Source organism: Apteryx mantelli, chromosome 8, assembly GCF_036417845.1.
Source record: "Apteryx mantelli isolate bAptMan1 chromosome 8, bAptMan1.hap1, whole genome shotgun sequence".
NCBI lineage: Eukaryota > Metazoa > Chordata > Aves > Apterygiformes > Apterygidae > Apteryx > Apteryx mantelli.
Genome location: NC_089985.1, coordinates 14246544 through 14269705, shown reverse-complemented (window position 1 = coordinate 14269705; position 23162 = coordinate 14246544). Strand labels below are relative to the sequence as shown.

At 40.4% G+C, this 23162-nt stretch overlaps 1 protein-coding gene across 3 annotated transcripts in view; it reads right to left on the bottom strand.

Moving 5' to 3' along the window:
* The window catches only part of MTA1 (metastasis associated 1), a 94881-nt gene that overhangs the window by 34003 nt on the left and 37716 nt on the right, over nucleotides 1-23162 (bottom strand). For all 3 annotated transcript variants that reach the window (XM_067300727.1, XM_067300728.1, XM_067300729.1), the window contains exons 7-11: nucleotides 22296-22398; nucleotides 18822-18921; nucleotides 17174-17362; nucleotides 16004-16078; nucleotides 6989-7047 (exon numbers count right to left, since the gene is read on the bottom strand). In XM_067300727.1, the coding sequence (XP_067156828.1) occupies nucleotides 6989-7047; nucleotides 16004-16078; nucleotides 17174-17362; nucleotides 18822-18921; nucleotides 22296-22398 (526 nt within the window). The remainder of the gene's footprint in view (nucleotides 1-6988; nucleotides 7048-16003; nucleotides 16079-17173; nucleotides 17363-18821; nucleotides 18922-22295; nucleotides 22399-23162) is intronic.

Sequence of the window (23162 nt, the reverse complement as noted above, 5' to 3'; positions counted from 1 at the left end):
CCTCGCAGGATCCTGAACTCCACCATCTCATGGTCACTGCAGCCAAGGCAGCCCCCGACCTTCACATCTTCCACCAGTCCTTCTTTGTTTGTTAGTACGAGGTCCAGCAGCACACCTCTCCTTGTTGGCTCCTCCACCACCTGTGTCAAGAAGTTGTCACCAATGCTCTGCAGGAACCTCCAGGACTGTTTGTGCCTAGCTGTGTTGTCTTTCCAGCAGATATCAGGGTGGTTGAAGTCCCCCATAAGAACCAGGGCCTGGGATCGTGAGGCTACTTCCAGCTGTCTGTAGAAGGCCTCATCGACTTCCTCATCCTGATCAGGTGGCCTGTAGTAAACACCCACAACAGTGTCACCCATGCTAGCCTGCCCTTTGATCCTTACCCATAAGCTCTCGACTCGCTCTTCATCCACCCCTAGGCACAGCTCAATACATTCTTGCTATTGATTAAATTGTGGAAGTTTGGTACATAAGAGGCCTTTGAAACTTAGAAATTCTAAGTAACTCGAGGAGATACTAAGCAATCTCTTTCAAGTAAATGGCAACCTCTTATTGCCCCATAAATACATAAAACAGCATTGTGTTTACAAGAAAGTCCTCAAATGGCAGGATGAGATCCTAACAAGCCAAGAATCCATACAGCTCAACGGGACAAGAGTCAAACTCCAGTTCAGTGAGTCTCTACAAGCAGAGCCTGAGGGATTCAGCACTCTTAGCACACCAGAGATCACTCTCAGGAGACCATGTTTCAGCTAAGACCTGAGCTCTAGTTCCAGCTCTGCCCAAAGCCACGGGCATCCAGGAGTTGAGTCATCTCATCTCACCAAGCTTCCTTTCCCAAGGCCCATGAGAAAGGTGACACTTCCCTACTCCACACTGTCTGTGTCACCTTCTCAGAATAGAAGTTTTTTAGGATTCTTTTATTACAGTTCATAGGACTCTGTAGCCATTGTCATAGCTGATTATGAAAAACAATAATTCAAAAATCTGACATTCCCATCACGCAGATATTTTTTCATGACATAAAACTTAGGAAAAGCTCATATGATCAATTCCACAAAGACATTGAAGGCTCTAGCAAAAAGGGGGAGTCCTAGCAGCTAGGGAGAAAACTGGAAAATTGGTTTAGAAGTATTAGCTCTTTGCTGCTGCGCAGTCTACAATCAGTAACAGCAGTTTTCAACCGTGGCTCACAAGTTCTCGGGAAGAGGGAAAGAGAAGAAGAAAGGGAGAAAAGCAAGCAGATAACTTCCAACACATCCAGAAAAAAAAATTAATGAATATGAGCCTTCTGACAAGTCTTTAAACCATGATCTGCAATTCTGCTAGAAAGCACTTAGACTTCTGCCAATTGGACAAAGTCTGAAAGCTTAACATCTGCAGTGCAGGAAATCCATCAACCACTGTCATTAGTACATTCTAGTATAATAATATTTGAACCATCTCAGCTCCTCCCTATACTCTGTTAAAATGTTGACTCAGAAAGAAAGCTATTGGCAAGAGCTGAAATCAGAAGGGCAAACAAATCTCTAGCAGAGGAAGAGCAGAACGGAAGAGCACAAAACCTTTGCAAAGAAAAATAAGTGTCTGAAGGGGAGAAGGAGGTATTCAAGAGAAATTTAGCATGGGAGGGAACAGGAGGCACAGAGAACCCCTACTGCAGGGACAGGGCTTCTGGGGGATGGAGGAAGATGGGGCAAGTCGCACAAGAAATTTGAGAGATGAAAGAAAAAACAAACAAACAAACAAACAAGGACTCCAAGTTGCTGTTAGGAGCTTGGCTTACAAAAGAAACAAAAAGCAGGCGGCCCGTGGTGTAACTTCTGAGCCAAAATTCTACATCCAGGTGTGTTTCACCCCCAATCTCCTAACTGAAGACTGAAGGCAGTGGGCTTATTCCTTTTACTTCCAACTAATAAACCCATGATTTGGAGTCCACATATTCAAGCAGAAATATCTTAAAATGGCCTCTATAAAGTAGCTTTCTGAAAATGCACCTTCTTACACATCCATCGCACACTGACACAGGAGTCGTGCTGATTTCAGTGACCCAGAGTATTCATTACTCCTCACTCTGGTTAGCATTGCAAGAACAGCACTGTGGAGAAATGGCCAAATTACTTTCTTTCTAATGTAGCATCAATATTAGGTTTCAAATTCTCGGAAATGACCACTGAAAGCAAAGGAGTCCCATGTGACTGAATTCGGAAGAAAACTGGGCTGTGCAGCTTCAGAACAAAATCAAACTCAATTTGAAAGCTTAACCTGCATTGGAAGCTAGAAGACCCTCTTTCTCTTCATTTGAAAATGTCTGATCAGGCACTGAGATATAGAGTTTGGTAAACCACCATTTTCATAGAGACAGAACAGATTCTGCTATAAATGACCTAAAAAGACCACACACATATCACACAAAGAGGTAAGAGCATTTGCCCAGTCCAAGAAAAATTTCAGATAGCATTCAGATGTTGCTCCTCCCTGTAAAGCTCAGCGTGGAAGAAATAGCTTAGGAGGCTTACTGGTATGCAAACACTATAAATAGTTTGTTCTTTCAGTACACTGAGCAGCCCTAAAAAAGTAGAGAAGAGAAAACAGTAAGGGCATTTAGATTAGCAAGCCTGATTAGGTTTTCTCATTTTGCTTATTAATTTGCCTGGCTCCTACAAGGATTAAAGTGTTTCAGGGTTATTAGCAGAATGGCATGAGGTGCAGACGCCACAGACGGCAGGAGATCTGCCGACACAATTTAACAAAGGGCAAGTTGAAGCGGGGTACATTCGTGATACCTAGCGTTTTGCTCTTAGGATGTCGCTACAGTAGCTGCCGCAGGACAGCCTTTGCCAAAGATTCACCAGCAATCTCCATGGGCAAACATTACCAAGATTCTCTGAAACAAATGACCCTCCCAGATGCACACTATTACAAGCAGTGCTGCTCAACAGACTGAAGTACAGAAAACTAAGGCTCCGCTCCAGGTCCTACAACTTGACCTCAGGCATGTTGCTGCCCTTCTATGTATTGATTTATCCTCTGAAAACCAGCAGTAAAGGAGTCTGAAATCCATCAGTAAAGCACATTTCAATGAAACACAAAGAGGTTCTGTATTTGAGCAGCACGCCCAGAAGCCCAGATGCATGTGGTTGTATACAATTAGTTGAGAACAAGACTGCATGCATTGATATGCACATCCAAAATGCTAAGATCATGTGTAGGAACGGCAACAGCCAGACTCCGTTGTCCTCTCAATCCACCCTTATGAAACTGATATTGCAAACAAATGAAAGTGATGCATGGGTGAATGCTGATCACCGGGACGACCACGGTGTAGCTGCAACAGTAATTTCACATCAGGATTTTGGAACACAAATTAACGTAGCTGCAGCAGCAAGCACCAGAAACACTTTTTGCTTTGGGGCAAGAAACAAGTTCCACAATTGTAGTTAAAGAAGAATTTAGGCAGCTACTCTTGTCATCACAATCACATCACAAGCAAACAGTTCTTGACTGTTGATGATTTGTTAATTAAACTTGTTTGATTTCAAAGCCTGCTAGAGTTATTAACAAGAGAATTAGATGAATAACTGCATGAATCATTAGGCAATTAATGAAGTAAAAGATGCAAATAAGGTAGTGAGAATACTGATGGTGTGGTAAACTATCATTTCCCGTTCTTAATTCAAGATCGGAAGCCTTTTAAGCGAATTTCAATTGCAATGGAGTACTCGATTATGCTAGATGCAGGGATCATGAAGCACAGATTTCTGGGCTATATTATGCAGGAGATCAGTCTCAACTAAAGAGATTAAGATGAAAAGGCACACGCAGAAAGAAGGCCCTGGAAGCCAACCATCATGGACTGAAACCCTGCCCCCTCCCCCCCAAAAAACAAAAAAAAACCAATGTGAAGATAATCCTGAACCATGCAGAACACTGAAATCCTTTCACTACATGACTCACTACTGGCATTTGATCCACAGTACAGTGCTAAATTTTGTTTTAGTAGCTTTAAAAACACTAAGTTTAATAACATCAATGTATGATTCCGGTTATTCAGGTAACCACAGTGGTAATAGATGCAACAGAGCAATTAAGAAACAACACCTTAAAATAGAACAATTTTTAATCCTTTGTAAGGAACATTTATGCCATCTACCCTTAAGCATCTAATTCAAGTGTCTGAATTCCTTATGCAGGCAGTGGAGAGGTGAGTTCTCATCCCAACAGTCCCAGGTAGTGTAAGTATCGACATCTAAGAACAGAACAGGACTGCTGAACAGTGCTTTTTGAAAATGGAAAGTTTTCTCCAACAAAAGGATGAAGGTTGCTGTTCTATCACAGCTACAAAAAGAAGAAAGAAAAGGATTACACTTCTAATGAGCTTCCATGCTATAATGGACCTCTGTACAATTAAACAGGAAAGGAAAAGTCTTGTTCCTCAGGCAAAAAGAAACATGTACGGGAATTATCTTCAACTCGAAAACAGTCTCCCCTTGTAGTCATCCAAAACTTTGACCTATTTCTCCAGTTTCCCTATTAGTTTAATTAAAAGTAAAAAAAAAAAAAAAAAGGAGGAGGTAAGTAATATTTCCCTACTTTACACAGGTTTACAAGACAGCATTTGCAGCTTGTGAAAAGTGCTTTGAGATTCTCAGATAAAATATTGTAAGTAGAATGTATTAATTTACATTTACAGATTTCAGTTTACAATTTACATTTTACATCAACACATTTTGGAAACTGGGGATCATACAGAACACTTCTTTCGTCCCTTGCTGTTCTTACCCATTCTGATATTTAGATCAAAGAAAAAGAAAGAAAAGCCATGCAAAATTGCACATCTCAACTTTCATGATTTGCAAATGTCCTAATCCCCAAAAGCACCAGCTGAACAACCAGGTCATTATCAAAAAGAAGCAAGTAACTGGGAAGTATGATGCCCAGAAGATTAGTAAAAACAGAACATGACTTAAACAACAGGTTGAAGAATGCATTTGGGTAAATACTAGAAGGAGAAGGAGACAGACTACATCTGCAGCTAGAAAGTTCTCCAAAACCTGCATTCGCCCTGGTGGATGACAGGATGAAGTGAAAAGAACACAAATCTCTTTGTACATTCAGGATAGTGCTACTTCTTTATTTAAAACCACTCCCACTGAAACAGAAACTGCTCCAGAAAATAATTAAGAGATTTTTCACTATTCCCTGAATACAGGATTCAGCTTATTTTATACCTTTTCCTTTCACCAGGAAAGCCTATTAGTGCTTTTCATCCTCAGGGATACTCCACAAACCCACGCATACAAATGCTGGGTTCCACTGTATCTGCTGCAGATGACTGTCCCAAAACCATGGGCTCTTCTCCGAAGGAGAACAGGAATGTTTGTCTAAGAGCTAGGATGTTGGTTTAGGACCTGAGGCTCTCAAGTCAATCACCTGCATGCCCCCGCACAAGTCACCTGGCTTCTCCATGCTTTGGTTCCCCTTACTATAAATTTGAGGCACACTGTCAGGTTTAAAACTATCAGCTATGGAGCTTTACCTAGAGCTGTTATTTTTTCCACAGTACAATATGCACATGAGATGAAAAATAACCTTCGAAGGCTGCTTCTATTGTTTTGCCTATTATTCTTAAAAGTTACCGGGACTAGAAATCAAAGGCAGAGACAACAATAGCAAGCACATGGGAAGAGACAGAAGTCTTCTCTGAAGTACAGAGGGAAGATGCTGATTTGATTACATTCTCTAGATAGCAACAGGAATTATCTTGCTGAGATACAGGGTTGAGGGATAAGATACCACTCCAGACAGTCATTATCAAATGAGCTCTATAACCTTTCAAATATGAAGCCCTACATCCATTATAATCCTAGAGCAAGAGCAAGCCTACCAGGCTCTCTCTTCTATAATATCCTTTTGTATCTGCAGGCTAAATTTCATTGGCTTTTGCTTTACAGGCCTATCACATTGTGAATTCATGTTTAATTTGATGTCGTCCAGTCTCCCCCTGCACAGTAACAGCATCCATAAAAAGCAATACTGTTGAAAAATAGCGTGACAAAAAAACCTGTTTGCCTTCATTCTGAATATTACACTTGATTTTTGTTAAATTTACCAGATACTGACACATTTCAAAAGGGCGGGGGGGTAGGGGGGGATTGTCTTGCAAGCTAAATATGTAAATTTTAGTTTTGCCTTAATTAACAGAACACATGGTAGAAGTTCATAAATATTTGAAAGGAGGTAACATAAGAGTACAGGAATTATTGAGGGTAATACACATGAGAATATGTCGGGGAGTGAAACTCAAAAAGCAGAAGGGCAGGTGGAGATTTGATTTCCATGTCATGACAACTGCTGACTGGGTTTTGCCATGCTGAAGGACAGAACACAGGGGAAGAAACACCTTTTACTAAGAATTAAAAATATGTAACACATTAGGAAACAACCACCTACAGGTGATCCATTGATGAAAATAAATAAGGGGAAAAAAAAAAAAGAAACACACACACACAATCATAACCGGGAAAGCCCCGAAGGGAAAGTCCTCCACTGTCAGTGGAGGAAATACCCTCTACTCCAGAAGTAGAAAGTTAGTATGAAGGAACAGCTCTGTCTTTTGCATACTTGTAAGCAGACGTGTAAGCATACCAAGACGGGTGCTGCTGTGTTCCAGCCAGCTTTGAAGTACCAGAGCTATCGTGTTTTCTTTTGCAACGCTCCTAGCTGTTCATTAGCATCTGGGTCGTTAGCATTAATTCAGTTAAATAAAAAGGAATTCAAGCTTATTTAAACATCAGCAGAAAGTTAATTATATTGGTAATGTAATTTAATAATTCTGACGTTTGTTCTACTGTTTCTCTCTTTTTTTTTTTCTTTTTTTTGGGGGACAATTAAAGCAACTATGTAATACTGCCAAGGCCATGGCAACTGCAACACCCGACCTTCCACAATGAAACAGGAAACAAAGTAACACAAAAAAGATACTTACTAGTTGGGTATATACACTTGTTTTAGTTTGCTTTCTGCTTCTGCTGCTTTCAATCGTTTCTTTAAAAAGAAAGAAAGAAAAAAAAACATTAGAATAAAAAGAAGATAATGACTACTTTATTTGAGAGTCAAGTAATTCACCTGTAAGCACCTTTAGCACTCAGTAATAAACAGGAATGAGTGGCTACCACAAAATTTTTTTCCAACAAGATAACCACTGAAAATAATCATGGGTATCAAAAGACTATGTACACAGCATCCCAAAAAGTCAAAGAGATTACACACTACTCCTTATAGGGACAACCTTTTCATCCTCGTGCAGTCCAATACAAATTCATGCATTGTTTCACCCATAACCCTTTTTTCCCCTCTGCAGAGACGGGTCTGACATATCAGTCTGTTTGTTCTCCTTGATATCATGCACCAATTAGATAAGAACTGGTACAGAAAAACACCTTCTCCATCACGTTTCCTGAAGAGCTGAGCCAATTCAAAGAGTCCCAAGGAAGACTTTTTGCTGACAGTCCTCATTTTTGTAACTAACTGAAAACCAATTGACAGTGGAGGTTTTCTTTACAAGGCCAAGAGCTTAACTCAAAACTGATACAGAATTACCTGATAAGTTTATTATTTATGGTATGTCATCACTTCAAACTAAACATCAGCCATAGGCAATCTATACATTTGCACTTTCTAAAGGTGAAAAGCTTTAGGTACAAAAGCACTAAATGTTTACCCCCTTTAAGGTAAAAGAGATATAACCCCCCCACACACATGCCCTAATCCCAGAGGACGGGTGGCAAAGAAGAACACCGAGAGAGGGGAAAAGCGGGGCAGGGGGAATTAACCATACAAAACAAGAGGCTCCTAATGAAAAATACCTTTCTCAGGAGGTATTAAGGAACATGAGAGGTATGTTTAAGGGAAAGCATGCACAAAGAGAACAGCCTTTCCAAGTATAGGGATGCACATTTAGAAGTACACACGGTTTCTCCCTTTGCATGGCCTTACTTTGGTAAAACCAGCCATTAAAAGTTTTGCCCACATTTCTGGAGTAGATGGATGAAAGGATCCTTTCAGTGTGAAGTACAGAGTAATTCACCCCAAGCAGCATCGTGCTTTTCTTTTGTTCACCTCCGGCTGTAAACTTGCTGATAGCCCACCAGAACGGGGCATAGGTAGTCAATTAGCATGAGCTTTACTAACTGGCCAAGAATTCCTTTAACAACTCAAGTGTTCACGCTCTTTAGAAAGCGAAAGAGAATTTCTAAGGTTCTAACTTCCTTTTTATTACATAAGCTAAATGAATTGAATCACAGAATAACTTAGGGCTGGAAGAACCTCCGGAGGCTCTAGTCCAAGCCCCTGCTCACAGCAGGGCCCATGCTCTTCTATTCCTCTGTCAGCAACAGGAGTCTTCATAAAGCCACAACAATGTTCTCCAAGCAAACCAACAGTCCAGTTTCTGCATAAAAGCTGGAGGGGTTTGATTGCTATCAGATTGGATGCATCAACTGCAACATGAAAGCGCTGCTATTTTGAAGGGGATTGTTTGCTCAGCGTTTTACACATTTTCTGGACAAACAGATTAACTTAACACTTTTTGTGCAGCAGCCTCAAGGCACAGCCTAGAAAAATAACTGTAAAGCAAAATCAGTCTCTGCAAAGAAACAGGAAGCACTAGAAAACATAAAACTGAAAAAAGTGTGTCAAAAATTGGACAAATATAAAAATTTCCTTTACAGGGACATGATGGACAGATGTAGAAACAATGAAGTAAACGTTTCCAGTAAGCATAAAGCTTGCTCTGAGCAGAGGGACAGTCTGAGCAGAAGTTTTCCATTTTACAGTATGACAGTTCCTAGCCAAAGCTCTCTATACTCCTAAAGAATTCCCACCTTACCTTTTCCAACAAAAAAAGTCAACCTATCTTAAAAATCAAATAACTAAGTTATCAGACAAAAGAACAAAGTCTGAGAAAACAATCAGAACTTCTGAAAGTTATTGAGAGACTACAGGCACACCTTCAGAGCGCTGCACTCAAAAGCAGACTTTCAAAGCAGGAAAAAAAAAGGAAAAAAACCCACTTCTTTCTGCTGGCAGAAGTGAATTTCCCAGATCGCTTCTGTTAAACCTGGTCTCATGCAAGGACAGCTGTCCTGAAATTGTCCTCAAAAAACCCTCAAATGAATACTTGCACAGATGATCTGTATCAAGCCTACAGACTTAGAGGAATCAAAAATCCACATTTTATTGGCAATCAATTTTGCAACTAAAGAGGTTCTCTCCCTGAATACAAACCAGAATTTCCAAACTGAATGTTTTCAGAACATCCTGCTCAAGTCCTTTCACGTAAGTGACCGAAGCATCCAATGGCCAGTCTCAAAATGTGCTGTGACAATGGTTCTTCAGCAACATCAGAAACACTTCTCTACCTTCCAGAAGGGATACTACCCCCCCCACACACACACACACACCACCACACACCTTCAACAAAACATGCTCAGATGCCTTTCTGCCATGAACTGCAGGCTGTTCCACCCTCATGCTGGACTGAAAAACAGGTCTTCTTTCCACAGGCAACCAATAGCACAGACTATCATGAGCAGCTACATCAGCAGATGAACAGCCACAGAATTCACACTTTGTCCAGGAATAACACGGAAGTCTAGCATCAGATACCAATAAAGGCCTTAAAATATTCCTTGAGGAACCTTGTGCAAGAATCTTATTTTCCTTGAGACCAAAGCAGGAAATTCAAGGAACTTCCACTGGCAGAGAACTGTTCCCCTCCTGCCCCCCCATTTCCACTAGATTGGCCAGGGTGGGGAGAGATGGAGGTTTGTTGGGCAAAAGCTCCCAAGGGGACCATCTTGATTCATTATGTTATGACATTCTTGGAAATCTGAAAATGGAGAAGCTTCATGCAAGTGCAAAGCATTACCAGCAGCTGAAACACTCCATTATCCACTTGGAGACATGGTTAATTTAGGCTATTAAGCAACACTTTAGTAAACTGATGATGAATATCAACCTCACACCACAAGTTTTCTTTGTGGTTGATGACCATTGTGCAAACTCTGAGCTAACAACTCCCACAGGTCACCTGGACTTCACAATACCTTCCTCTCTTACAGGTGCCTGGAGATCACAGCAGAATGCCACGGACAGCATATACCTATATTTAAGAATACTGTATAAACAGACAAACTAGTAAACCAAGAAGGTGAAGGTTTTCAGAGTGGTACCATGATCTACTGGATAAGAACAGGCCAGTTTTACACTATACATTTGTGGCCCTGAGGAATCACTACACCAGATTTGACAAGTTTCCTATTCTTTGACAGTGACTGGTACCAGAAGGTACAAAAGAAAGGTGTCTGAGATGCAGTAATGCACAATAACAGAATAATCCCTTTACAGAGAAAGCGCCTCACTAGTTCCTTGCCAGTTAGCAATTGATTTGTGCCTGAAGCAAATGGATTTTAATGCCTTAAATTTTTAATGTTGTCTGATGTAGTTTTAAATGTTCTCATCCACAAAAAAAAAAAATCTTGAACATTTGTAAGTTTTTCTAGAAGTCTGGCATAAACGAAATCTTTGTCTTTGTGAGTTATTAATACACGTGTATCTAAAGTATTTCCTCATATTCACTTAATTTTACTTTTCCCATCTATAAGACAGAGATATTACCAACCTGCCTATCCCATCGGCACCAAGTGGATTAATGTACAGACAACGATGCAAATATCTGTCCTCTATATATCCTCTCCCTAGCTTTAACAACTTTCACTCTACCCACTGAGCTTGAAAGAGTCTTAAAATATGTGATGTATCAGAGCAAGTGTTTGGGGTCATTTTCTGAAGAGTGAACATTTATAAAGAGGAAATAAGGGAAGAAATCCAGGAAAGCAGGAGATATTTCAAGGTCCACAACGCAAGGGATAGGCCGGTAGACAGCACAGAGAGGTCTCAATTCCTCAAATATTAAGCATTTATTGGTTCAAGCTAGGGAAGAATAGTCTCTAACTTTCTGGATTTAGAAGAGAGCTTTCACACTGCTTATTCTTTTTCAAAACTCTTGATTGCCAAAATTGTCATGCTTCCATGTTACTGTAGGCTTAACAGGAGGTGTTTTGCGATGAAATGTCCTATGTACGTGGAAAAACATTTATTTTATATTATTTCTGCTTTGCTAGCCCACAGTATTTAGGAAGGTTAATTCATCAAGATATCACACAAGATATCTTGGCTAGATAGAGAAAGGTAGCTTTCCTTATTAAAGGAATCTAAAAACCAAGATTATCTATGCATCTGTTATCTATATATCAAGATTTACTCAGCCGTCCCTCCTCTAAGTTGTGGAGTTGAAATATAATGACACTTCGACTTTCTCCAGTATTTTCTCCTTTATGTTCGTTTTTCAGGTATATGCACAACTTAAAAAATGATTTTCTGTCGCTTCTTCCTACTTTATTTTTGTCATGCGGCACTTTTCTAATGACACTTCCACCACAAAATACAAGTTTCTACATTGTTCTCTTTTTAAAATTTGATCTTCCTCTTGAGGTTACGTGCTCCTCATGCACAAATGAAATGCAAAAAGTAAAATTAAAGCCTTCAACTCTCAGAAAATGTATGACTAATTCAAATGATCTTTTGCCACTGCCATCTCCCGAGCTGTTTATCTCAATGACTGGAGAGTGTTATGTTTCAGAGTCCTCAGGACTTTCCCGCATTGGTATGCAAAACAGCACAACTTTAACACACACACATACACACCCTGGAATTCACAACTACCTAAGAACATAACCTTAACTTTGAATGAAAATGTAGGCATGCCTGAACATCACATCACATCTTTAAGAGTTTTCAAATCACTGGGGGAAGCCACCAAACAGAAGTTACTCTAGTGGTTGCTATTTCAAACATTTCTGATTCAGAAATACAGGCTCTAGTGAATACACATGGAAAATCTGTCTCAAGAAAAAGACACATTCAGAGGAGACATGGGATACTGAATTTGGAACAGATCTCCCTCATTCTTTTCTTCAGGACAAATCTGAAAGGGTGTCTTATCGGACAAGTCTTGGGATCACTTTGAGCAGAAGTTCAGGAGCCTACATCAGGCCATAAATTATTCTGTGTTGACATTGCAGTGGGCGAAACCTTCCCTCTAACACTTCTGCTCTGGGGGGGCTTGTCCTTCTCTTGAAATTATACAATTCCTAACTATGTTGGCAACGTTCAAAAGCAAGGTGTAACTCAAGCCAAATAAAAATCACTGGATAAGAGATCCAAGTGCATCCTCCAAAACAGGACAATTTTGCATCTATCTCAATCACAGTGCCCTAGCCAGATAAGTGCTGTATTAAGCCTTCCCATCCTAGGTATACCGAGCATAAAAACTTTTTTTTTTTTTTGATGGGCATACAAGCACAACTCTTTCTGCATGCTAGTGCTTCAACAAGAATACTGCATCAGGTTTATTTTCAGAATACTCTGACTATTGGAACTGTAGTTTCAAGCTTATACAGGATGTAAGTTCCTAGAATCAGAAGATCTGGTTGCACTTCCCTTACTCTTCAGTTCTGAAAAGGGGTCTTCTGTTGAAGGCAACTCAAAATTTAGCTTCTTTGATGGCAAGAAGCAGATGAATTCTGCTTTAGGATTATGACAGCCAGAATCCTTTCTTGCTCCAAGAAAATCTCAAAGCAAATACAGAAGGTAAACAGTTCCCAGCTAAATGGCTTTCATCAAAACAGGCAGTTTGCTAGTGACAAAAGCTTCATTATTATGTTGTGTAATTCTCGGAAACAGACAGGTTAAATAGATGTTTTTAAGTACATTCAGCCAAAAAGACTCTGCAAGAATGAGTATGTTATCAGCATTTTTTTTTTAAACTAACAATGCCTTACCGAGCTGGAATATAAATTTAATCATCCTCATAGAAGGAGGACAAGTGAAAGTGAAACAACTCGTGATACACGCTTTTCATATCCTTAGAACATTTTCAACACCTCACGTACAAAAATGTTGTTAGCCCCAGAACCAGTTTGTGGTATTTGACTAAGGAAAGAATCTACACAGACAAAATACTTTGAAGTAGACTGAAAAAATTGGTGGGGAATGTGCTTTGTCAAAGACTTTGCACATATCAAGTAAAACATAAATGCAAGACACCATTAGTTCAAATACCACTTCCTATGCTTTGTGGGGTTATATAAATAAACTATATCTATCTCTTTCCCTGGCATTTTATAAATGTTTAATAGTATTACTTGCTTGTAAGATCGGGGAATTTGAGATGAGGTCTTCAGCTCTGTTCAAACTTAATTGATGTGATATCTCTGTACTGCAATTTCTACCTGTTCAGCTTATATTCATACTGTCTCTTAAGTGTCGAGGCTTTAATAATTGCAAGTTTTCCCTAAATCCCACTCCCTGGTACACTGCTAGGCAGCATGTGTAAGGTACAAAGTATAACCATGATCCTAAGACACACTGCATAGGAATGCAGCAAAAAAGTATGACAAATTGTAGGGTTTTTTTTTTTTTTTCAAAATGCTGCAAGAACAAATAATCAGTGTTTCATACAACTGTCCTCTCTGCAGTTTTTTCTACGTAATGAGAAAGTTCAAGAAAGTGGAAAAGAGCCAAAGAATTTAACCACTTCCTAATGGAGACAATTTCTCCAGTTGTTTTCCCTTCCCCAAAATATTAACGTTTTCTCTGCTGTCTGGGACTGGAAGCAGTGTTTCAAGAGCTGGTCAATACCGTTAACAAACACAAAGAGCATGAGAACTTCACTGGCTTTGACCTTACTGCTGCATGCTTTCAAACATTACCTCTCAGCACCTTCCTCTGCTCATGGGCCTGGAGGCAGGCACCTGGGCCCCAGTATCCAAGAGTTAACAGCAAAGAAACTGCTCCCTCCCCTTTACCTCCCTCCTTAAAAAAAAAGAAAAGAAGAAAAAAAGAAAAGAAAAATGGGGGGAGCATAGAGCAACATTTCCTTGCAATAACCAGTGGCTTAGGGACTACCTGCACAAAAAGTAGCCGCACCTACACAGGTCTACATAGATTTTTTTTCCCCCCCTTCTCATGAATTTGTCCATTTTTTTTAATCCAAATAAACTAGAATCTGCAACTTGCCACGGCAAGTGGTACAACAACTTAATTACATGTAATCTAAATAAACACCACATTCTGAACCTGCCACTTGCATTTCACAGTCCCTAGATCTTAAATCAGAAAGGACAATGAACAAGCACCACCCCCCCAAGTCACTTTCTCCAAACCACTCTCACAATTTCGTACCTACCATACCCTCTCCACATCCATCGCTTCTCCACACTGCAGAGTCTAAGGCTATTTTAGTTGTTTATTTAGCATTCCCATACCTTTCATCACTCTTGTCACTGTTTTCTGTACCTTTCCCCATTCTGTTATATCCCTTGAGATGAGCAGAGAACAGAACTGCACGGCTGTGGACGGACCGTGGATTTACTGAGCAGGATAGTGCTGTATTCTGCCTGCTGTTTTCACTGCACAGGGGTGACATTTTCATGCAACAGACTATTAAGATTCTAGTTTTCACTGGCAGATGAAACAACTTTCCTCACTTTTTCCAGTTCCTACCCTATTGCTGGATGGATGTTCATGGTTAAAGAAGAGTGAAGAAGAGATGTTAGATAAAAGATGCAAGGAAGGAGAAATAAGTGGATTCCTCTTAGTGCAGACACTGCGCATAGCACAGACTCAGCGCACCCAGCTATCGTGCCCTAACCAGCTGTCACCACACAGGAAAGCAGCAGGCACTATATCAATCACACATACAGTTCAGTGAGGAAGAAGAGATCATAGCCTAGTTCTCCAACGCCTTTTTTACCCACCAGGCCAGCTTCCACCACTGTCCCACATTCCTACTGCTCAATTCTTTTTCCAAAGCAAAAGGTTGATCAAAGAAGAAATTTGGGAAAACATGGGCACAAGGATGCAACTATTAAAGCCACTTAATACAAAAACAAATATTACAGAGAATTTACACAGTAAGACTTCTGATTTGTCCTGAGACTCTCTCAGTAATTTAAATAGTGTTCCAGTCAGAAAGAGGATGGTAAAAATGGCTTCTGTGCCCAAATGTGGCACATGCCAAATATTGGTCAATGCCCCAGGCAGCTGTCTTTATCCCAGGCTGAATTTCCAACGAAGCAAGTTAAGACAGGCTATTTTTATAACTCCCCTTTTTCTAGCACTTTAAATAGATGCATAAACTTTATACTGATAATTATCATGAAAAATCCAATATACATTTCACCCTTCTTTGTAATTAATTTTCTTATTATAAGAAGTTTTCAGCATCTGATTTTCTACAACCTTTTGCATGCTTCTTGCATTGTGCCTTAATTATTTAAGGGACCAAGCAGCCTTTGTATTTATACAAGTAGGAGACAAAAATGATTGTAAACACTAGTCAAAGTTGATTCTCCAGTATAATGAATCTGGGAATTTGAGCCATCAACACTTCCCAGACAAATACTTCACTCACAGTGCTTACATGGGGGAGCTTCCACACATCTCAGTCTGCAATCAAAGTCAGGGACAGGCAAAGGTGGGGAATAGCCATGGGTGTCTGTGGTACAGCAACTGCCCACTCCCCAATAAAGAGTCATAACTGAAGTTACTGCTGACCTTGAACTCGGTAACATGCAGAGATTAATTGTATTCTCTTCCTCAAACTACTGAATTCCAAAACAGGCATTTGAAAGCTTCGAACAAGTGAAGTAGCAAAAAGCTTGAAAAGAAAGCACAAATCCCAATGCCAGATGTTTATATCTGCAGGATGGCCTATGAGATTAGTGACAAGAGACAGATTTCTGGTCTTTCAAATCCTTACAAAAATCCATCTATTGGAAAGGCTGAAGCCCAAGAAGGAGATAAAGCAACAATGCTTGGATTCAAGGTAAGAAAAAATAACTTCTGTTAGAGTGAGAGGTGATTTTGAATCTCTTACCTGCTGAACGTATCTGTCTGTAGTTTTCCACATATAATAATATTCTATTATGCTTGTTAAGGACTTCCATGGGAGCTAGGGACAGAAAGGAAAAGTAACAGTCATTGCAGGGAGCACCACACAGCCGCATGGAAATCGCAAGATTCCTCTGACTGACTGCAGCAGAGTCTTGCTACTACTAACCCTCCTAACAAAAAAAGGACAGTGTCTGAATCTTCTAACAGCATTAGATGCTCATGGGTCCTATGTTAAACTAAATGGCCTTTCAAAAGATGGTGCCTTCAGTGTAGAAGCGGAGCAGGTTACAGGTAAATTTTCATGCTGCATTGGCTCCACTGTCTACCATTCAAGAGAGGCACAATGTGGAAGAAAGCCCCACTGGCTCAGACGCTCCGCTTGAGCGGCAAAGACCCAAGCAAGAGCCACAACTACAGCATCGCAGTTCTGATTTGCTCGGTTTTTATGGAGTTAGACCATTTAAAATAATAAAAATAACAGAATTGTGCCATGCCAACTCTATTCTCTGCATGAAGATCTCATCAAGACCAGAGTCCTGTGCTGCTTCCAAGTCCCTCTGTCTAAAAGATTAGAGCATGGGACAAGCTAAAGTGAAACTGCTTGTTCTGTTGCAGAGGACTCAAACAGTGAAACAGCAAAATTTGGCTCTATTTACAGCACTCCATCCAATCTGCAGGCTGAGCACCTAGGGTGGAGCTTTGGCCAAACTACAGGGATACTTCCCTTAGATCCTCAAGATTCATTTTTTTAAATTTTCCAAGGACCCTTTCTGAAATAGTATTATAAAAATGACTGAATGTTCACGTTTCAGAAGGCCCAGTACTTACTCTCCTTCAGACACAAATTAATCTGAAGGCAGCTAGGCTGTCACAACACTTTCCTAAATCATCTCTCAGTTGTACTGGAGCAGACAACTTTTAATTTACATCTCTGAAGGGAAAGTTATCATCTGTGATTTGAAATTCTGACTGTACAGAGGGCTGTCATCAGTATGAGATCTCCTTTTCCCCAGTTTACAACAAGACACGTGCTCCAGTTCAGAGCCCTCTTCTTCAGACTGAAGAAAAACAAGGTAGCTTAGACACAAGCTGTAAGCCAGCTCTGTCACTGGTCAGAACCATGCACCATGCGGCCCTCATTTTGCATACTTACAAAATCTTGCTGAATGTCAGTGAAATCTTTTCCATATTTTTCTAGTGCTTCCTCAAAGAGGTTTGCCTCTGAAGCAGACCACTCCTCCATCTCATCTCTGCACAGCACTGGCCCACCCTGTGGCACAAGCGCAGAGATCGCCTTGGAAATGTCATAGACATTTTTGTGCAAAGTGTCCATAGCGTGGAACTACATGGTAATAAAAAACAAACATAAGGACAAACATTCAGGGGAAAAAACACTGAGAAATGAAACAACCATAACAAAAATCATGTACTGAGATTTGAGGGTGAAGTATTCTGTATCTACACAAAGTCAGTAGAAGCTTGTTCAACCTCAGACTCACTGTAACTATCAGTGTACAGGTCTAACATTCACTAACAATAGTGGGATTTTTGGAACAGGAGGCTCTACATATCCATAGTTTCTACTTCATCTACTTCATTCTACTTCATCAGCGTAGCACACCCGTTAAGGAAACGCACATGATATAGCCCTGGCTCAGCAGGACTAAGCAGCCCTGTTAGGTTTCATCCACAGACGGGGCCTCAGAATAGGTATCTGAGGGTATATTGTCTAATAAACTTAGCCATGCATTTTTTTTTGTCAAACAATCCACTAGATTTTCATACAAAAACAAATATTTAATAAAAGCAGCATATACACACAAACAACCACAAAGGCCTCAAATCCCAAAAAGGAATTAAGTCAGGTCACATAGCATAGCTAAGAAGGAAACAAAGAATTACTGTCAGGAGCAATTACTCCTCAGAAAGCTGAGCTACAACTGTCTGCAACTTGCGATTTGCAAGAGGTAGCAACATGCTGCGAGAGAGAAGAAATGGTGTTAGTAAATGAAAGCCTGGCTCTATTTCTTGATTTCTGTAGTTTTAATTAGGACGTTGTTTGCCTTTCATCATACCAGAATTTTGTGCACGGGCACAATTATCCTGCAGTGTTTTATCCTAGAATTTGCTCTACATATGATTTCACATTACTCCAGTTAGGAGGCAAGGCTTTGATAACAGTACTCCAGAGACTTCAAGAATTTTATTCACATTTGCATTAAATTCTCTCTAGCACAGAAGTTAGAGTTTTGCCTTTCCTCTGTCTATTCATAATCATTTATGATTATAAAATATTAACAATATCGATCACCACTCCTTAGGTACTTTAAAACAAAGCTCATGAAAGAGAGGAACCAGCTCAACTTAAGTTTCTTATCTGACTGAAAGCTTTTTCCCCAGACGATCTTGCCCAAGAGTGCCAGTGACAGTCCGTGGCGTTGGGGAAGTGATGAGAAGCGGCATTCCGACATTACAACATTGCAGACAGGCAAATAATCATTCACATTCTTTTCAAGACAGCCACTAAGCCCGTGGAGGAGATGGGCTCAGTAGCATGTGGTCAAAACATTTTAATAAAATCAAAAATTCTGGTAGAAATATACATGATGGATCAGAGGAGTCACAAGGCCAGATAAAGTTACTTCAAATGTAAATAAAGGACTCCTTTACAAAGACAATATCTGGACCACAGTAGGCCACAATTACAGTCCATCTGCCCCTCTACCTTTGCCAACTGCTATTGCAGAGGTGAATATTTTACACCTCCTTTCAAAAAACTTAAGATCCTCTTAAAATCTTACCAGTGTGATGTCCCTAGAGGCTGCTGCAGCACTCATGTGCAAACTTGGCTGTCTGACAGAACTACTGCAATCTAGTGCTCGGGCAAATGTACCGACAGACCTGAAAGAAATTAAACAGAGCATTAACTTTGCATGCAAAGCAAGCATAAACATAAACACCCAACCAACACTTCTTGAGATTAGCAGACTCCATTTCTCAGTAACAAGATTATATGGTTTTGCTCTAGTTCTGAGCCAGAGACCATTTTCCTCAGATGTGGTTTGTTATTATGAATGCTTTACTTGACTTAGTTCATATGGCCAAATAGGCTTAGGCGTAGGAGGGGAAACGGTGAAAGACTCGAGAATCACAAATGGGTGGTTTTGAGCTGTCTTATCCCCTACCTCTCAGAGGCTCTCTGAAACAAGGTTTAACAGAAATTGATCATAATCAAGCTTTATGAACGGCAAAACCTTTTCCACAAAAGCAAGAGTAGTGCTTGATTGTCCAAAGGTACAAAGACAGATGCCAAGGCCAGACAGAAGGAAATGCAGCAATCCAATCATTTTGCTAAAAGTTTCAGACAAATTAAAACAATTCTTTATTTTAAAAGCATAATATAATATTTTATAATAATATATACACGCACAGTATACAGCCTGCATTTACACCAGGCTCGTATGGAAGAAAGGGAGAGGCATTACAGAAATTCTCAGTGACCCGCAACAGAGAACGGCCCTGCCTCAACAACTACAACAGAAAAAGACTTTTTCAGCCAGATCACTTCCCCAAACTAGTTCACAGTGCAAAGAGGAACAAACTCCAGTACCAAACAGTGCAAGAGTAGGAAAAGAAAATATGTAAGCAGTAGTTGTCATCAAATACATATTTTTGGCCAAAAGTCTCTCAGGCTTCCCCTACCCATGCTCTCAGCCAGGCACCCCTTTCCAGGTTCCCGGTGAGCTACGCTTCCGGCCACTCACCCCATCCCTGCCTCACAGCTCACCCTCCCCAGCTTCAGCTGAGCCGATACTTCTTTCTGTAGGATATAATTATAAACCGGACCACTTTGCTGATTATGGACAACAGCAATCTTTATCCTAATCTTTTCAGTGCCTCCGTTTACAGCATGAATCCACAAGCAGCTGTAGCAGCACACCAAGCAGGCAGCAGCGAACAGCCAGAGCTACCTAGAACAGCTTCATTGCCAAAAGTCTACTCGCGCCCCATCACGAAGCAGCTCCGCGGTCACTCTAAACTGACCCACGTGCAAACCCCCATCCACAGGGGCACTTCCACCCTCTTGCTTCCCGCTAGATCCTCCCATCACCGACACCAGAGTACTGCGTGGCTGAGAGGCAATTTGAATTAACCCCACTGAAAATTAACCCAGCAAACAACAAAAAAAAGACAAAATAAGGGAAGTGCTCAGTGTTTTGGTGGTGTCCTGTACTTCACTTGATTAGAAGTGCCTGGAAAAGTGCACCCTTGTCAAGAAGGGACCCATAAGAAGCAGGAACATCCTTTGCTAGAGAGTTACTCCCAGCTCTCCCCATCACTCCTTCATCTGTTTTTTCCACCTTGCTGGTGGAGATGATCATCTCCCCACTTTCACCCATTTCCCTATGCTCATCTGATCAAGTGGAATTAATCTGTTGTACATGAATCAGTTTGTTCAGCAAGTTTCACTCTACTGTTGGTGCAGGTCAAGGGAAACAGCAATATACAGTGCAAGCAGCACAGTGAAACTTCCAAGCATGAAATTTGATGGCAATTCCCTGGTGTAGCCATAACACAAAGGATATTTTAAGGTCAATTTAAAAAAAAAAAAAAAAAGCCCAGACAACAAAAAGGACCTGTTTAACTAAATGCAAAAATGTGCTAAGTGATTTTAACTAGCAGATTTTCTCCAATCTAGACAACAGTTAACATTTTTATTTTAACTTAGCTAGCCAAGTTTCACTCTTGGTTCCCTGTTTTGGAACTCACACAACAATGAAGCAGCCATGCAAACCTTTTAAAGTTCCTCAAAACAGATCAGCTGGTCAAAATTGCCCAAAATTTATAATAATGGCAAGTTTGATGTTCAGACTACATAGAAAATCAATTTCCTTGTACTCAGAATTGTACGGCACACACATTTCTCATCTTGTGCCCTTAAAATGCTGCATTTCACTCCTCCATCATTTTCCTCTATTCATTTTTTTCCTCCAATATTTCCCTCAAGTTTATATCATTCAACTTGTTGAATGCATTTACTGCTCTGATAAATGCGCTCTTGTGGCATCATTCAACAGTTTTGATCAGAAGTAGAGCACCCTGATCAAAACAATTTGTCCAGACAAATTCTTACATATAAGTTCTAGTGTTGCCTCTTTAGAGAGCATCCTGTTAACTCACCCCACAATGGGCCATAGAGAAAATTCAACATGATGACTCAAGAGGGAAAGTCAAGATGTCCAAATGAATCCAGGCCCAATTCAGCAGTGTCTGACAAGTAGATTTAAGTTCCCGCTTTTCAGGGCTAAAGCCCTTGGCTGAAGACAGCTGCTCTGCAGTCAGGGCCCACATCTATCAGATACCATGGCCAAAGAGCAGAATTGCGAAGACCAGCAAGCCCACTACTTCTAGTAGCTTGTAATTCTGCACACCCTTGTTGTACCTCTATCCAACGGTAACTTGCTCCACTGACTAAACACATCTGTAGGCCCAATTATTCATCTTCTCACACTGCTTTCCTCCCACACTTCCAGACAGTCCTACAAACTTGCCTAACACACGCAGTATGAATTTGAAGAGTATTACCATTCTTCTTTGACGGTTAGAATTATTCAGTCACAGGTTGCAATGGGAGCCTAAAATTTAGTATATGCTTCTGTTCATATAAACGCACAACAGTGTAGAAGTTCAACAACATTTTAAAAAGCAGAAATTGATGGACAAAGATTGCTTCAGGCTGCCAGCAAAAACACCAAAAAAACCCACCATACATTTTCGCATCTAGCATCTCTACAGATTTGCAGGCTTTACTTTATTGGGCCTACCTACTTGAATCTAGGCATTAGAAAACACCCAGACTCCGTCAAGAAAATGTTTTATGAGACATCTCATCTAGCAAATTATTATTGGATGTTGAAATGTCATTGACTTAAAGGGAGAAAATGAGCAGAGTAATGAACCATCAAGAATTTAGTTCACTGGTCTTCTGCACATTGTCCAAAGTATTTGAAAAACCTCACCCATTACGGGATAATGTTTATATGCCATTTGCTTTTACTTTATGAAAGTTATTAACTGTGAAACGTAAAACTGCATAGCTGTTCCGAGTCATGCAACTCCCTGCAAAGCATGCAAAACATCCATCATTTCAAAACAGAGCACATGAATCAAGCAACCAAAACTAGCTTTCACATTAGTAAAGCACAAAGAACATAAGTGCTAGAAAAAGAAGTGTTATTAAAATTTATATATTCAAAGAGGGAAAATGCTCTTACCGTGCTACCACCAAGAACTGGTCTATCTGCTTGTCTACTAGCGGATTAAAGGCTTCCCAAACTTTTGTTTCAAGCTTCGACTGATCTCTTCCATCATCCTCACCTGGTTGAAAAGCAAGTTAGAAATGTTTGGTGTGACTGTTTTAAAATAGAAGTATTTTCTAAATTGTCTATCTCACAATAACTCAACTGCCAAACCATCTCGGATTCCCTGCTTTACAGGCAGTAAAAGTTAAAGTTTCATTCACCCATTTGCCTCCGGCAGTATCAGCTGTACTTAGCAGCTGGACAGACACAGCAGCCCAGCTCATCTGAATCAATCAGATCTTCAAGAACTGGTTTCACAGGGCACATATAATGGGAAACAGAGTATGTCTTTCTCTGAACAAGACAGTCTCTCATCAGCCCCTCTCCCCAGTTTCTCTCTCTCCCCTCTAACTTGCAGCACTTCCAGAAAAAGAGACATTTCCAGCTGCTCTGATCAGGCAAAGAGTAGCTGGTTGAACTGCATCAGCACACTGTCTAAGGGGGAGCTCAGGGCAGACTCTTTTGCTTCTATTTTCCTGACTCTACACAAACCAAAATACCCTGAAAAAATACAGGAGCTACTGAGGCCTTTTTTCTTTTTTTCCTCCCTTTAAAACATCTGGAGATTATCCTTCTCCCAAGCCCAGTCTTGGCCTGCTGAGGAAGAGAATGCCTTTCAAATTAGTTCATCCTCACTTCGGAGGCAAGCCGAGTTGCTGAATAAATACCAGCTTCACAGGCAAATTAAACAAAAGTCCTGACCAGTCCATCTGCCTGTTCTAACATTAGGCCAACAGTATCAGCAAAGCTCCTAAGCAAAGATGGAAGTGCTTTCTTACT